Source organism: Tauraco erythrolophus, chromosome 23 (assembly GCF_009769465.1).
Source record: "Tauraco erythrolophus isolate bTauEry1 chromosome 23, bTauEry1.pri, whole genome shotgun sequence".
Taxonomy (NCBI): domain Eukaryota; kingdom Metazoa; phylum Chordata; class Aves; order Musophagiformes; family Musophagidae; genus Tauraco; species Tauraco erythrolophus.
The window spans coordinates 6582399-6599562 of NC_141487.1; the positions used below are offsets into that span (position 1 = coordinate 6582399).

Here is a 17164-nt window from a genome sequence, read left to right on the forward strand (position 1 = left end):
GACGCACAGGGGCTCCTTTTCCCCACCCGATTCAAACTAAGCGGTTCCGCTCGCTCCAGCTGGGCTTGCCCTGTAGCTGGCACTGCAGTCGCGCTTTGGGACGGGAAGCCCGTGGCTTCCAGCCGACGGGAAAGCAGCGCATTTCGGTCACCTGCTCAGTCACAGCAGCACGTCGCCAAAAATGAGTCTGAGTGCAGCAGCATGGCGTAAACTCCCAGTAAGACTTCACATCACTTACACATCCTTAGCTGCGTCTGAGGGCAGGTCTCGGTGGCTGCTGTCCAGGAACAGCCACACCTGCCTCACCCACTTACGTGGCTGCTGTTTGTCCTTTCTCACTTGGTACAGGAACCCACCACCTTGGCACAGCATGAAAGTGCCTAATCAGCTGGCATGAAGCAGTGATGTTGATGCCAATCCCAGACTTCAAAGAACTTTCTGCATTTTTGCCTACCTCAGCCAGAACACAGAGAGCTTTTCACCAGCTGCTTTTAGTATTTCAGACCAGAACAAGGGTCTGCCTCTGTTTCAGGTACACTCCACCATGTTAAACCCATCTAGACTGAAGGAGACAGCAATGGTTAGAGTTTCTTTCTGCAAGGTAGATGTACAGCTCTCTGGTCAGGGAAAAGAAACCTACTAAGAGAAACCTACATACAGGGAAATTAACTGAAGTAGTTTAGTAAACAGACTATTTGTTTAACCAAGACTTTATTGAAGACGTTTTAGAAGTTTATGTACAAAGCAACATTCCCACCCCCATACCAGTACATTAGTCACCCACTGGGAACAAAGCAAGTGCCTGGTGTGTGCTGTCAACCTGGGGACACTCAGGGGTTGCTGAGAAATTTAAAGTACCAAATTCATGTAGTCTAGATTCGGGCAATTTCAGTCTTGGCTCAGTTAGGACTGAAGGAAACTGAAGGACCTTTTCCAGAGACATGTCTCCAGTAGACTGAACATACTGGAATCTGACAGCCTACACTGGCTTTACTCTGAGGCCAGGTCATTTACTTCTACAGGGAGTGAGAGGCCCATTTTGGTTTTCAAAGTGAAGAGGAACCAGCCCTGGATTTAACTTGCAGTTTTTAATCTATTTTAGATGGTTTCAAGAGATACCCATCACTAAAAGCACAGTAGTATTTGCAAGAAGCATTAGAACAGAGCAGTAGCAATATCAAGTAAAAGAGTCAGCCACCTCATTTTCCAAATACACCTAGAGAGAGGCTGGATATCAGACTGACTGTTTCAGCCAGCGTATAAGAAAACCTTAGAGACACACATTAGTGGCACAAGTTAAATAGTGACTGACACGCTGATTTTGTAGCATACTGTGCACTACTACCATGGTAGAGTTTCCCCTTGCCAGTCCAGGAAGGAACCATTTTCTTTTTCACCAAGACGGTCCAGAACAGAGAGAATACCTGGGATAGCCTCTTGCACCTGCATGGGAGCCTAGAGCAAATCAAGCTTAGATTATTACTGGGAATATCCTACAAAAGAGAATCAGACGCATTTAAGGAGTTACTGGAATCAAGTGGAATGTATTTGCATGTCTTAGTGTGCCTCTGCAGCACATGGAAGTGTATACTGTATGGTGGGTTCTTGCGCAAGGGTTGGGACAACAAGGGAGTCATACTTCCACATTTTCAGAGGGACATAGCTTACCATGTTTCCACCCATATCTGTCTGAAGCCAGCCTGGATGCAAAGAAATACAGAGAATTCCATCTGATTTCAAGTCTGCAGCAAGACACCTGGTGATCATGTTCAATGCAGTCTACAAGAGTGGAAACCATCTATTAGTGTGCTGGTTTTACAAACCCTGAGCAAGATCTTAAGCCAAACTAATTGACACCTCCCTTCCACCATGCTGTCTCTTGGCAAATGAAAGGGCAGTGACAGTATCACAATAACTTATCCAGACTTAGTGGGGGCTTCATTCTCAGAGACGTGCTAAGAGAAGCATTGTGAAAGCTCTATTGCCGTCAGCTTACTGCCCAAAGATGAAACTAAGTTACAATGGAAGACAGAGTAGCATTTGAAACTCCTTACTAAGGAGTTGTGGGGAAAATGATATTGACATAAGGACTCTTTTTCTGCAATAATCGTTACACATTCGGTTTTTTACTTCTGAACAGGGAAAACAAGCATATTAACAGCTTATGAGTAGGTGGTATAGGAGAAACTGTGTGTTTTGTCTTCACTGTTCGTACAAACTCAGTCACTGGATGTGACAAAACTGAAAACTCCACTTCTTACTAACTAGCATTACCATGTACAGGTCAGCACACTTTTTGTCGAGTTTCATGCCTGCTATCTTGCTTGGACTGGAGAGGAACACAGCAAATAGGACACACAATTGCTGGCATCAGTTCTTCCTTGAATGCCAAGTCTATCTGAAACGGGTCTATATCAGAGTAGCGATGGAACGTTTGTGAGCCTGTTCGTAAGAAGTTGGCATGTTTGCTCCAGATGTACAGTTTTCACAGATCCCATTTCCACCCACATGAAGAACAAGAACAGTTCCTGTGTCAGCCTATCCAAGGAAGTGCTGCACACCTCAGATCATTGTCTTAAGCTCTGAGTGGTCTTAAATTCACAGGCCTGCCCTCACGCAGTGAGCATAGCCCTGGGAAGCCTACAAACCTTTGCTATCCTGTAGGGGTAGACCTTGAGAAACATCTCGTTTGCCTGGACAAGTTGCATGGAGGCAGCAAGAGAGGACATATTGATAATAGCAGCTCTATGGCAGCCCATTCCTGTGGTCAGCTGGGCTGCCTTCCTCAGAAGGGGTAGAAATGCCTGTGAAAACAAGAGTTTGTTTCAATTTGTTCAGCTTGCTCTTGGCCCGTTCAAGGCAAGCAGAACTGTTGGGTTCTGCTCTGTGAAGAATTGCAGTACAACTCTATGCCATCAGCACAGAATGGTGATGGCTCCCCAGACAAGCTGACCATAGGAAACCTTTCTATAACAGCCAGCTGTAAGTAGCAAGGACCTTCAGTCTCTTCCACCCACCTCCTAGCCCAACCTGTCCACTGAAGTGACCTCATACCAGAGAGATTTAAATAAGGAGAAGGATCCTTGATAGAAAGGATCTCTTGCTACTCTCTGGGCGTGTAGTTTGATATCAGACCTGTATCTGTGCAGTCCCAAGGTGACAAATGCTTGGGTTACATGTCCAGCTCACTAGTGGAAAAGCCTCTTATAGTACCATAGACTAAGCACATTCCTCCCAATTCTTACCTTAGTGACCATCAGCTGGGCAACTGTATTGGTTTCATAAATGGTGAGCATTGTCTCTGCTGTGACTTCTTCCAAGGACGCAAGCACATTGATGCCAGCATTGTTAATGAGGCAGTTCAGACCTTTGTCTCCCACAATTTCTTCCACTTCCTTAACTACTTTCTTGATGCTGTTTTCACAGACCACATCTGCACAGAGGAGCCAAGAATAGCCACAGTGAGCAGTGAACTGTGTGTTTCAAGTGATGTCTGTCCTTATGTAACACATGCTAAACCAAAGCTAAGGCATTAGTCTGAATGAGGACACTTAGGCAGCACACAGAGATGAAAATGCACAGAAGTCTTCATATAGATTATGTTTCCCTAGATTTATCTTAAGATGAGGGTGATTTTTTTCAGCTGCTGGAGGTCGTGTACAGCTACGGATCACCCAGAAGACCAGTTTCTTAAGATGCATTCAGTCGACTTAGTTGAACATAATTCTGTATAAAGCCCTTTACTCACCTAGTTGCAGGAGCTTGATATTGCTGTATTGCTTGCTAAGCTGCTGTAGTTCCTGGGAAGAAGAAATTATTTGTGTTATCTTTTCTATCTATATATGTATAAAAATTTATCTCCATGGCTATTACCTAAAACAATTTGAGATCTGCATTTCCAGAATTGTAACTGCCATTTATTTTCAGAATTGGACTGAAGGCAATGATAGTACTTCGTTTTCCAACTTGCTGAGCAGTTTTCCTGAGAGCAAGATCAACTGCTCCAAGAAACTCAACTCTTCACCTGCTTAGTCAAGATACCAGCACGCCAGATTTTAGTTAGTTCTCAGTGGGTACAACTTGAGGGTCTGTTTGCAGCTCTTCGATCAAGCAGCCACCATTGCCAGTTTCACAGCAGACCCAGTGCTCAGACTGCATTCCAAACCATTAATTTCCCACTTCTGTAAGAAAAGCATAATTCTCCTGAAGCTTAGCTCATGCTAGACATCAGCACGGGGCAACAGGAATGCTTAAGAAAATCCATTTGGAATTACTGTTCGCAATAAATGTTCCCTAGCAATTTTTCCATGGAAATTCCATTTTCCAGCACTCTCATTAGGTTTGATTCTTGTAACTGAAGGTAAAGAATACATGAAATTGGTTACATACATAGTAACTGTCCATGAGAACAATTCTCTTTCTGCTGGACACCTATAGTTCAGTCATCTGCCTACTACCTCTCCGTAGAAGAATGACTTGGAGAAAATAAATACTATACTGGTGTTGCTGCTGGACAAAGTGCGTCCAAATTGAATTTATAGGCCCAGCTGGAATACTTAGGTTTCTGTGCCATGTAACCAAGTGAGAAGCGTGGCCAAATGTAACAGATGGATTACATACTCCCAGCCGTGTTTAGGAGACTGAGCATCCCTGGACAAACATTCCAGCTCAAGCAAATCCATTTCTTTAGGAGCCCTTTGGGAATAGAGGTCAGGAGGGCTGATTTTGAAAGAGTACTTCTTTGCCACTTGGAGACATTTAGGGACTCTATGTCCTCTGTCAAGCTATAATGCATTACATCTTTTATCTCAGTTCATACTCTGCAGGATTCTCTCCAGGCTTGTTTAGAAAATTTGTTCTCCCACTGAGGACAACCTACAACTGCAGTTAAGGCTATTAAGGGGAGGGGGAAGGAAGGAGAACAAGTCAGAATCGCAAAACCAGAAGACATTCCTTCTCCTGGATAGCACTTAATGGGACAGTTTTCAACACACTAAAGGCCCAGAACACACTATCTTGTTTATTGATGGTCAGGCATGAAATAGTTCTGCCATGTCAAGGCCTGCAATAATTATGAGGCTTTGGACTGTCTACTGGACTTTAGTTTTGACAGTATCACTTACTCGATAATAAACTCCAGAAGTGCTCTGGCTTCTCAAGGTTTGTTTTATTTATAGTCAGATTGCTTTACTCTGAAAGAAGCAAGCTACTAACTTTTGCCAAAAGGCCAGAGATGTTTTGTGTGGTGATAGCAATGAGAGAGGCTTCTGAAGTGAGTAAGCAATATGTCCAGTTAAGAACTCCAAACACTGTAGCGTTAAGCATTCTCCAGAACATAAACAGCAAGAAATTATAATTGCTGCATGCAAATCAGGTTTAAAATTCAATAGCTTTTCCATTTAGTTAATTACTTAGTTAACAAGTGACTCCCACTTCAGTGGTTTAAGTTTCTCAGAAACAGCTTCCAGGCATAAAGGTAACTTAGGCAGCTTTGGTCTTCAGGAATGTTACTCCACCTGATATAAACATAAGCTGAAAAATCCAGTTAGGAAACCTAAAAATTACAGAAAAGACTATTCTTTTCCCTACTGTGACTAGAAGAAACATGCAGAGAGGACGACCGAGACAAGCTCATGGCAGCGCAATCAGATACAGCCATTTCAAGCCACCAGCCATGTATGCTGCTTCTCCTCTTCCCCCACCCCGAGTAGTTTTGATCCAAGAGATCAAAAGCCTCTTGTGTCCAGACAACTCTGAAAATATTACTGCAATGTGTACATATACTAGTTATTGGCTCCCCACTGAAGGGATAAGCTTTCCTGAAACTCACTGTGGTCATCTCTCAAGTGCCTTGTTCTCATCCCATCAAAAATAAAACAAAAAACCACCAAAACAAAACAACAAACTTATACCACCAAAGTTGTCTGCAAGGTTTTTTTTTTTTTTTTCAGCAAACTTGTGCTCACTTTTTTATGCCAACATGCTAGTGCAGAGGCACTGCACCCAGGATGAATAAGTTAAATCCCTGGGAAGACAAGATCTCAGAGCACAGTCTAACAGAGCCAGTGCAGCCCTTAATGGAAACGCATACATAAGAATAAGTGAGCTCATTGGTACTGCTATTTCAAGTGCAGCTTGTATTTTAATGTCAGTTTACACAGTTTCATTTAAAGACAGCAGGTACAGCCAACATATCCCAGGCCAAGTCATTTTTAGTTAGTGTGCTGTGATGGCCAATTTAAAAACAAACCAGACAAACAAACAAAACCCCACCACACAACTCCCTAATACTGTCTTTAGCAGAGTAGCTCTAGAAGTGCTCCACACCTGAATAGTTAACCCTGAGAATCAACTCTTACGGATTCCAAGAGAAATTTAAACTCTGATTAGCATCTGTTGTTTCCTGCTTGCTGATTTTAATTACGATTAGCAGAGTCAGCCAACTCCAGTTTAAACAAGATCCTCTGGTGCTCAAGGCTCCAGATACAGACTTATCAGTACCCGGGATATTTATCGTTAGATTTCAACCAGGAATGTCATGTTGTCTTTGTCATTTAGCAAGATTTACTTTGCCTTCTTTATGAAAGCATTATTCACTTCAGTTACAACTCTTGGAAAGAACCTGGCCGTACTAGACCAGTTGGAAGCAATAAAGCCAAAATAGGCAGCTTTGTCAGGCAAAAGGTACTCGGGTATCCTTTCACATCATCCCGCTTGCACTCGGGACAAAGTCAAAGATGTATCATATTAGCCGGTGTCTCCCTGAGACAGGCTATTCAGTATCACAGTGTACAGCCAACTCACTGTTTGATTGCCTAATAGTTTACACCAAGCTGCTGCCGACTGCCCCAAATCCACAGTCCTTTCTGACTCGTGAAGGGCCAGACCGTAATGCTGTAGGAAGTGCAAAACACTTCCAGAAAAAAAAAAAACACCACACCACACAAACAATAAAACAAAACAAACACTGCAATAACCCAAAATTAGAAAGACTTCAAGAATGCCCCCTTTGCCTGATATAGCACATCTATCTTGCTACACCGCTGCTCCAGAGATTGCTCAGCTGCTCTTCCCAATAGCAGACCACATGGCTAAAATATGCAGCAAAGGAAAAACAAAACCAAAAACTGACAGAGACAGTGTGCAGAAGCACTTCAGTGAGAGCTGTGTCTGACAAGGAAACAAACACAGCGCTGTTAGTAACACTATCTCCTGCTTCAGAGGAAGGGAAACAGCACATTAAGCCCTGGAAGCTTTCCAGAGCCCAGGAGAGGACTCTTGAGCAGCAAGGAACTGAAGGCTTTCTTGTTCACCTGGGAACAGACTTGGGCTCGCAGGGAGAGCAGGAGGAACAAGAGATGCTCCTGTCCCGAAGTCCCACATTCAGCTCTCAGCACAGCCTAGCAGAGCAAAGCCGAGTACAGCAAGTGCTGTGAACAGATGTATGCCGTGGCCATTCGGATCCTCTCAGCTACTTTGCTTCCCTGGAAAGCTACCTCTTCTTTCAGCAAGTCAGAGGGGGGACTACAGGGGCTACACCATCATTAGGTGTAGTCTTAGACTCTGGGTCGGAGTTTTTTCCCTCTAATAGGAACGCAGGATGGGAGAAGAAAGATCAGGAAAGAAAAGCAGGAGGTGGGAGGAGAGGCTGCCTAATAACTGTACTGTGGTTTCGTCCATCCGGAGTACAAAGACTGAAACGTCAGGATTATTTTGCAAGAGAATTATTACTGCTTCCATTCTCAGTGCTCGAGCAGCCCAAGTAAAGGCAGATCAGAATCAAAATGTGGCTGAAGGAGTCTAGTACGGTACTTTTCAAGGAGGGGCAGCGGTTAGCTAGATGTGCCTGCAGGCCTGCTGCATGTTATCGTGTGATCTAAAGCCCATTTGTTAGGCAAATGTTCTGTGGAGGCCACCTAGGAGCTATTCAGCACAAGAACTCAAGTTATCACAACTTCTGCCAGCACAGACTCACATGCGAAAGCTTGCAGCTGTTGAGCATTATCCCAGGATTAGCGAGTTACAGGAGGCACGCTGCTTTCTGGAGTAGACAGAGGAGAGCAAAGTCAGACTCTTCTCCAGCGTCTCTTTCTAACGGCAGGTCTTTAGGGGCTCTTGTCTGTCCCCTGTTTGGAAGACCCCAAAGTATGCAGTCATTTGTGTAACAGCATGCACTCTGCCGGGAGAGTCTCTAGATAACTCTCAGCTACAGAATTACTGCTGTTTAGTCACTTTTCCTCTAAAAACTGGAAAGTTATTTTTTAAAGGCTTTCAATGTAAGCTCTTCACATCGTTTTTCCTCTCACTGCATTCTGCAGCAGGAAAATGCTACTCTACCAAACCAGATGAGAGCACAATTTAAGAGAGCTGTCCAAAATTGCTGTTGTCCAAATCCATCCTCTAATCCAGTAGAGGAAGTGGGGGCAGTGCACTTACATTAAGCAAGACTTTTCACATGGTCACTTACCATAAAGCAAAGTGTTAATTTTAACAAAATTAACTTGAATCACTGTCAAGAGAAAAAGCAAGCACTGACAGCTCAGGTGTGCAGGGAGAGAACAAGTCACTCAACTTTACAGCCCAGCCTGCACAATCTACAAACATATCTTAGATGGGCAAAGCCCAGTTCATGTGCACTAGGACAAGTCTGCAGTGTCAATCTCTGCAGCGCAGGAACCTGAACTCTGGGTTTTCAAGATTTGACTGGGAAGTCAGTGAAGACAAGAAGTTTTCTCTCTGGGGAAAAAAAAAACCACAAAAACAACCTGAACCTTTGCCTTTCCTTACCATACTGCACTCAAGAGACATGGCTAAATGGGATCCAGGCTTTGAGATGGTCAGCTGCATATGGTGCTAAGATTCCCATTGCTAGAGGCTCAAGCATGTCTGTGCTTGCCCTCTGCCAGCTAGGACTAGTGGCATGGCGGAAATACACCTCAGAAGGTCAGAAAGTTTCATGCCAACTTTATGCATTGCAGATGGGACAGATAATACTAGCAGGACTACTACAATACCTTTAGTAAAGATTTCCCTTCCTTGTGGAAGTTCCAAACCCATCTGTTAGAAATATGCTTTCAGCTGGCTGCAGAGGTTTCTACTGATGTCCTGCCAAAGCACAGCACATGGCCCAGAGGTCCTTACAAAGAACAAAAACCCACCCTGATTCACCAAGGACAAACCTGCCCCCTCCTCCCCAAAAAAAAACCCAACAAAAAAACAAACCAAAAAGCTTAGGATGCACTCCATGTGGCCTGCAGAATCACCACTCAGGATTACTGGAATGTGGCTCTTGGCCAGCTTCCTGCCTACATGAGACAAGACTGCCAGCAGTCTTTCCAGGTTTCTGCGGCTGCAATCAAGGAGCCATCCAGACTCTTCCCAGGCACAATGCACTATTCGAAGGCTATTTCATCTTCTTGTGCAGGTTTACCAGCCTTTTCAGTCCAGATTTTTAGATACTGGCAATGCGAAAAACCTCAGAAGTCGTGTTAAGATACATCCGTATCATGTTTCCTTGGAAGCTCTTCCTGTTGAAGGAACCATTTAACTTCTCCATGTAATTGATCCAAGACCATTGTAATGAGAAGTCACTGCTGAACACAAGGGCCGGTTGGTGAAAAAAGAGAACCTCTCTCCGCACCGCCTAAAGCAGCTTTAGAACAAACAACTAAGCAAGGAGATTACTATTTAACAACAGGTCATATGTCTCTGCTGGTTTCCTATACCACTACGGCACCGCGCTGTTGTGCAATCACTAATAGGAAACACATCTGGGACAAATGCCAGATCTTGTTCCAGGAGTTAAAAGCAAACAGAATGGTAGCGAATACCTGTTCAGGAGCTCATGTAGTGCATGAAGGGGGGCTGAGGGGGGAAGCTGCAGGAACCAGCGACTCTGAAAGGCAGTCTGTGCAACAGATTTCAATCTCGCTGGACTGTTCAGAAATATCCTAAATGTGCTTTTGTGCTGGAGAAACTGTTTTGACAACAAGAAACAAAATTAAGACCTTTTCCTTCAGTTTTGTAAGTACCTGCAGAGCAGCACAGTGCTACTGGAGAACCGAGTGGGCAGACTGCAGGTGTTATCTGACCAACCCTGTACTACCGTCCTTGAAGGGAGCCTCAGCACTGTCTTTGGAAGTTTTTGTGCAGCTAAGCAGTAAACAAAGTTGCTACATTTTGTTTATTGGTAGCATGGTGTGATAACAGTTTGCACTGAAAAGAATAAAATCCGCCATGAGGAAACAGGCACGTAAGCTCTGTTTACCTCTGCACATGCCCGGGAATTTGCCTTTCCCTAAGGCAGCCTTGTTCGATACTTGACATGGGGGAGATGCAGAAGCAGGGCTTTTGGTATCAATTCTCCTACCGAATGCCTGTGGCAATACACAGGGGTTTGAGACAGTCACAAATTTGAGAGCTCAGATTCCTGCAGCTCTAAGGCACTAGGATTTTCCTAGGAAAGGAAGAGGGTGATACCTGCATGCACTACCCTAGCAGCATTCCACCTTACTGAGGAGGGTCAAAATCAGACTAGAGATACAACAGAGGACACAAGTGGCCACAAAGCGAGCAGACTGATAACCCTCAGCATCAGTTTGCCACTTAAAGGTTCAGAGAGTGCATTTAATTTGTCTAACAGTCATTTTTAACAGTCTAGGGATGGGGAAGGAGTACACATCACTGCTATGCTGTAGCAGCAGGAATGCTGGCTGAAAGGGGAAAGGGCTGCAAGTGAGTTCACCAGCAGCATGTAACAAAAGCTACTATGTTTTCAGCAGAGGACTCTGGTCCCTACCCGGCCAAGAAGGGCCCTAAGAGAAGCGTTGAACTCGTCAATCATCTGGGCCTTCTCACTTGCTGCAAGTCCAGCAGAGAAAGGGAGGAGACAGACCACAGCTCCTTCTGGGGACAGACACACCGTGTAGAAGAGACACGGAAAGCTGTAACAGGTTCCACCAGGGAGGTTTCTGGGAGACAGACTACCCCTGCAGGGCTCCAGGTCCACACAAAACTGGAGAAGGCCAGGACATACTTCTCTCCAGCTGCAAATCCAGCGAGAAGCTGTCCAGCCTGCCCACCCAGCTGGGGCCGGGGCTGCAGAGTTTCCAGCTCGCCTCTCCTCCTTTCGGGAATGCACAGAAGTACCCGCACAGCAATATCCTGTGATCATTTCACTTCCAGCCTCAGAGACTTTCACGGCACCAGCTCTGTCCCATCCAGCCACCTACCCGGGGCGGGAGCTCAACCCCCAACTCCCATCCCACCAAGGGCATGTGCTGCCAGGACACCAGCGCTTGGTCGCAGAGATGCTCGACCTGTTCCGCGCTTCCAGAAGTGCCCTCTCCCTCCCCTCCTCGCCAGCCCCACGGGCTAGCACTGCCTGGCGGCTGTCAGGACGCGTACTCCGGGCTGTATCTCCAGCCTGGCTTCTCTCCCGCGGCGTGCGCCTGGGCAGGGAGAGCCCCGGCAGCCCGGCCGGCCCCGAGGGGCCGGGACGCCCCGGCAGACGCGGAGCGGAGGAGGCGCGGCGCTCCCGCGGACGGGCAGCATCCTCCTCCGGGGAGCTCCGGCGCCCCCACCCCGGTTACCTGCGCCTTCTCGGGGTACCGGCAGGTCGCAAAAACGAAGTCCGGGGAGGGGCTGGCGGCTGCGAGCCCCCGCACCAGCCCCAGCCCGATGCCTCGGCTGCAGCCGGTGATGAGCACGGAACGGCAGCGCGGCTGGGCCATGCTAGCGCGGCACGGCGCGACCGTGCTACCGGCGCGGCCCCACGCGGTATTAACCTGCGCGGCGCGGAGTCGGCACCGCCGCCCCGATCCCGCCCCCGCCGCCCCGCCCGGCCCAGCCCAGCCCGGCCCAGCTCGGCCCAGCCCAGCCCAGCCCGGCTCGGCTCGGCTCGGAGGGGCGCCTCCCCCTCGCCCCCCCGGGTCGCTGCCGCAGCCCCGGGGCTCGGCTCCCCCCCGCCCGGCGGGTCCCGGTGCGGCGGCGCCGGCTCCCGCGGGGCAGCGGCGGCTGCAGGCGGAGGGGTCCCGCAGGGGCGGTGGCTCGTCCGGGCTTCGGGCTCATCACGGGGAGTCCCGAGAGCAGCAGCGTGGGGTGTTTGCCCGAGCGTTCGGCCCTGGTTCCCCGCCCCGCGGGAGGAAAGAAGGCGCTGGGAAAACGATTTGCTTTCCTACAGGGGAAGATAAATTTGTTCTTCCCTCTCTCGCAAAGATCACGGCTTAACGCGGGCTCTGCACAGTTACCTAAAAGCCCGGTTTCACACACTTCTGCAGGGAAAAAACACAACCCTGTTTGTCACAGAGAGGACTGACTGCCCCGAGCGTGGCTGCTCTGTAAGACGGAACCTTTATTCGTAAGACTGACACAAACGGGCAGCGGTGAAATTGCTACCCCCAACACCTAGGAGTGGGTAGAAGAACAGAGAAAAGCTACAAATGCTCTAACGGGGTGATGAAGCAGGAGCAGGAACTGAACGCACATTTCTGGGCTCCCTGAGTTACTGCCAGAAGCACAGATCAAGCTGCTTCTTCAGCTGTTAGGAGCGATACTTTACTCTTTATTCTGCCTTGTGGGTGACCCGTTCCTGGAAATCACTACATGCTCCTTTGTTTTAGCTAGTTCTCACACATATTACCTACGCTGTTTGTGTATGCTTTCCCAGATAAATAGTCTATTATTAATCTGCACACACTCATGCATATAAATTGATATATGGAGGTAGAAAGGCTTTAATTACATCTGTTAGTACTATTTTGCTCTTTATTTTCCTTATTAAAAGATCAGTAAGCTTATAAAACATTGACTTCATCCTGATACAGGTCAAAACCAGCCTCTCCTCTTGTACTTGGGAAACTAAAGCACAAAGAGATTTGGTAACTTCTTCAAATTCTGTGGAAAAGCCCAAAACATCTGATGAGTCTGCTCCATTTCCCTTTTGTTGGTTTCTTTATTTCTAAACAACTGCAGTAGCTCCAAATAACGTTCAGGATCTGCATATCTGAAAATGTCTATTACTGCTGGATAGCTCAAAAGAAGTTTTGATATTCACACATCACACTCCCAGGGTGAGATGAAGATTACAAGATACTTGCAGTCATTTCTCGTATCTCAGGCCCTTAAACACAAAAAGTGTTGACTGCAAGCAAAGCTGACCAGTGACATGGCTTCTTGATCAGCATTTTTGTTGTTATCTTTGTGTAGAAAGTCATGGCTCTGATGCTTATTTCTGGAGTACCAAGTCTCTACATACATCCCGAGTCTGCACTCTTCATCCAGCAGTAGAGAGTCCTGGGTTCTCACCGAGCCAAATGCTTCAGTAGGTGGACAATGAGCAGGAACCTGAGTCCAAAGTTTAGCAGATACGAAATGTTTGCCCATTGCAAAAGCTTTAAACACAAAGTATGTTGTGTTTAGTTGTGTGTTAGTTGCCTTTTCAAGGCATCATAAACATATACAGTACTTTGCAAACAAACAATAAGGGCAATATCCATCATAAATTTCTCTGTTAGGTCTGAAAGTACGTACCAGAAGTGGCAAGCATCGCTGGCTCCACTTCACTGTTGGGGCAACAGTGATGAAATGATTTGTCTTGAGGCCACGGAGCCACAGTTCAGGGGACAACACTCAGTTGTTGCACTGTACCTGACGGATGACTCACACCAAAAGGAGAACAGCCACCTTGGTTTTCAAACAGTTTCTTGCTCATTTGGCTCATGTTGGCTTCTTACCAGCTGTTAGTGCTGCAGGTAGCAGAGGAGGCTGGAGGCAGCGCTGGATAGAAGTGCCATCTGTTGCTAGCGAAGTATAGTCAGGCCAGTCCATTTCTCCCTGGGCCCCAGCAAGGTTCACACACTTAGCCGGGATTTAGAGAATTATACCTCAACTCCTGGCTGTACAACAACTTCTTTTGTCAGCTTGGGCAAGTGAGGAGTGTGTTCACACTGCCTAGGCTTGGGACATTGTTTAGGCAGCTGTTAGTCCAGTGTAGTTCTTAGAAAGACAGACTGTCCCTGGCAGGGTTTGGAGAAGTCTAGTTGAAATTCAAATAGCTGTCTTTATCCATCAGCTGTACAGGAAAGAGAGGGAATTCCCCAGCTCTGGTATCTAAGTTCTCAGGCAGTATGAATATCCTTCTTAGTATTTCCGTATTGTGTCCTCTACTGGCTCCATGGCATTGTTTTCATAAGGAAAAGTGCTTGAAAGACTGAAAGGAACTCACACACCATGAATGGATCAACTATGAGCGATGCTCCAGGATAGGACTCTTGGGAATGGGGTCCAACCCCTTCATCCTCTCAAGGTTCAGTGGTTTTGGAAATAGCATTGCCTGGAGGCTGATTCCCCGGACAGCGATGCGTGCTGGGCACTCACTGAAGCTCGGCTCAGCCTTGCAAGAGGCCAGTTTCATGCACGGAAATTTGGAGGGAATAGTCAGCCATGCATGAACTGCCAGTGCTCACACACGTACACAGAAATCAATAGCTAATATCAGGGGGTTCTGGAGCATTGAACCGATCAAATAAACGCCTGATTGTTTCTCTGCCATATGTAAAAACAAATGTGTGGATCCATCACTCTTTATTTAAAGTAGATCCACAGAATTAGATTCCACTGTTCTCTGAAGCTAGCGGGAAAAGCTCATGTTTGCGCAAAGATCAGATCTGGCAACAAGCCAGCAGTAAGATTGCTCTGTATACTTATACCTGTGGTTTTCTCCTTTCTTCCAAACAAAGCTCCATTCTGGAAATCTCTCTGTCTCACAAACACTAAAACTCTCTTCTTTTCCAAGTGGTTTAATCAATTACCTTCCTTCCCATGTGTACAGTGTTAATTTCAGAACGATTCTCTTTGTGCACTACCAACAGCATTTTGTTGGTTTTGGAGAATTTTCAAAAAATCCCTGTCAGGCATAGACTGCTTAGTTGACCTCTTTGTGCTTGTAATTCATTCAGCCCTTGCTGTCGGCACATCTGAGTTCCAGGCACAGCTGGAATTTTGCGCACGCGAGTTCAGTCCATAGTGGCAGCACTCGGACTGGCAGCCCCTGGGCTGGTGTTGGTGTGTTGGCTCTGTTTGGTACACAAGCACTCGAGAGCCATCCACACCCCTTCCATGGCACGAGAGGGCTGTAATCAGGATTGACAGCGCGACTTTGCTGACCTGAGACACTGGAGACACCCATTAGGCACTTCACACTCCGCTTGGTGCTGCACTTGCAATCAGACGTGATTGTTGCTGAGTATTAAATCCGTAACTCACTTTTTAACTCCATTTCACTGTGATTTGCCTTCAATTTCCCAGATATTCCTTACTGTGTTCATCCTCTAGTCTGGGTCCTGTTAGTGGAAGCACCTCTTTATTGAGCCATTTGGAGTATTCTTCCTCCAGGACCTTTCGTGCTGACCAGTAGAACAAAAAGGATCAAATCTCACGGAAGTCAAGGGGAGTTTTGTCACTGCCAGAGCGCAGCTCGGACTTCATGCACACGGTGCTTCTCTCTTCTCTGGAATTCAGAGTAGTTCTTGAAGGGAAAGAAACAGTCTAAGTAGAGAAAGATGCAGTAAATAAAACAAGGCAATTTTTTTTATGCTGTTTAGCTCAACCAGAGGTGAGTTGGATATACCAAAAGCAGAATCGCTTTGCTTAGTAATTTCTCACCCACATTTAAAGACAATAAAAACAAGGGTTGCCAGGCAACCCTTGGAGAGGAGTTACCTGGCAGGACAATAGAGAAGTTACTTCTTTTATTTTGCATGAAGGAATACTCTTAAATAATTGCTACTTGCAGTTTCTGTATTTGAGTGAGCTCCATTCAGCTCCTCTTTGGCTTAGGTCTGTCTGTGCTGGGCATGCTGAAAGGCTACTTTTTTTTTTTTTTTTTGGCAAGTCTCTGGCACTTTTTCCACCCAAGAACATATCAGAATATCAAGACAGTTGTAGTGTTTGTGGAACTATAAATCATTATTAGAGGGATAGTCTGTGGATAAAACAACCAAAATAAGGTTTAAAACAGACACTCCTTCTAATTAAATTGTTTATGAATCACCAGTCTACAGCCTTCAGGTCAACAGAATTCAGTCTGAGCAGACTCTGGGAAGTCAAACAGGAAAAGAGTAGCCACTCTTCACAAAGAGAGGTACACAAAATACTCTACCATAAAGCAAAGCCATGATCAGTTTCAGTACTTCAGACCTGGTCGTATCAGATGTTGAGCAGCCTTCAGAGGTGGCAATGAACTCCAAAATTTCTAGCCAGACTCTAGAGGCATATGCAGTGAGCTCAGCAACAAAAGTGGACAGCTTCTGACAGAAGTTGAACCTCTCTCTGATTTCTTACCATGCTGATTTTCCAGAGGTGCAAAGGACCCAGCACCCAGCTCTGCACGGAGGCAATGCCTGCACTGAAGCTTACAGTAAATCTCAACTAAAGCCCATTGTTGAGAAACATTAGCCAGAAAGCCCAGAGGATTATTGCCCATGAAGGAAGGAGTAGGCTGCACTGCCAGAGCAGGCAGAAGGCTTTACCTGAGCAGAGAGAACTACAGCCTGGCCAAGAACATAGCATCTTCTAAGTCAGAGGTTTCAGTAAGCACTGTCCCTTCAAAGCTTCTGGCCAGTAAGACAACCTCTCTCCAAGAAGAAGGAATTATATGTGAACACCAGATACAGAGAGATGACAGAGGAATAACGTGAGGAATATTCTGATGAGCAAGAGCCACGTTGCAGTCTTCGGATGTTCAGAAAACAGAAGTCGTAACTCACCTTAAGAGCTGAGACTTGTATACGCATGCATGTACATAAAAATGTGGTGCTTTTAAAATTTATTTTAGGTAAACCTAAGCTACTTGTCTTCTGTTTTCTCAGCCTGACACAAAAATTACAAACCATTACAAGAAATCTTGGTGTAATCATGAGAACTAGAATTTTTTCTGTTTTCTTAAAATGAAGACTTAGATTTTCTCACAATTTCTTGCCCAGTAGGACTACAGGTTAGAAACAAATTCTGAGTACTGTGTGATCTGTGATATAGTCACAAGTGCTGGTAGCTGGGAGGAGCTAAAGAAAGAAGATTGGTTTCAGTTCTATGAATATAGTGAAACTACTATGCCCAGGTTTCAGCTGGAGGAACCAGTCAGGTCAGAGGTTGTCATGTTTTCTGA

The 17164-nt window shown here is 46.1% G+C and overlaps 1 protein-coding gene across 1 annotated transcript; it reads right to left on the minus strand.

Moving 5' to 3' along the window:
• Positions 1–1329: 1329 nt before the first annotated feature.
• Positions 1330–11732, minus strand: LOC104370581 (uncharacterized). The gene is made up of 6 exons (XM_086625631.1): positions 11592–11732; positions 3749–3800; positions 3246–3433; positions 2649–2804; positions 1669–1779; positions 1330–1455 (listed from the first exon to the last, which is right to left on the minus strand). Exons 1-6 carry the CDS (start codon positions 11730–11732, stop codon positions 1342–1344), a joined length of 762 nt encoding a protein of 253 aa, XP_086481757.1. The 3' UTR covers positions 1330–1341.
• Between the last annotated feature and the right edge of the window lie 5432 nt (positions 11733–17164).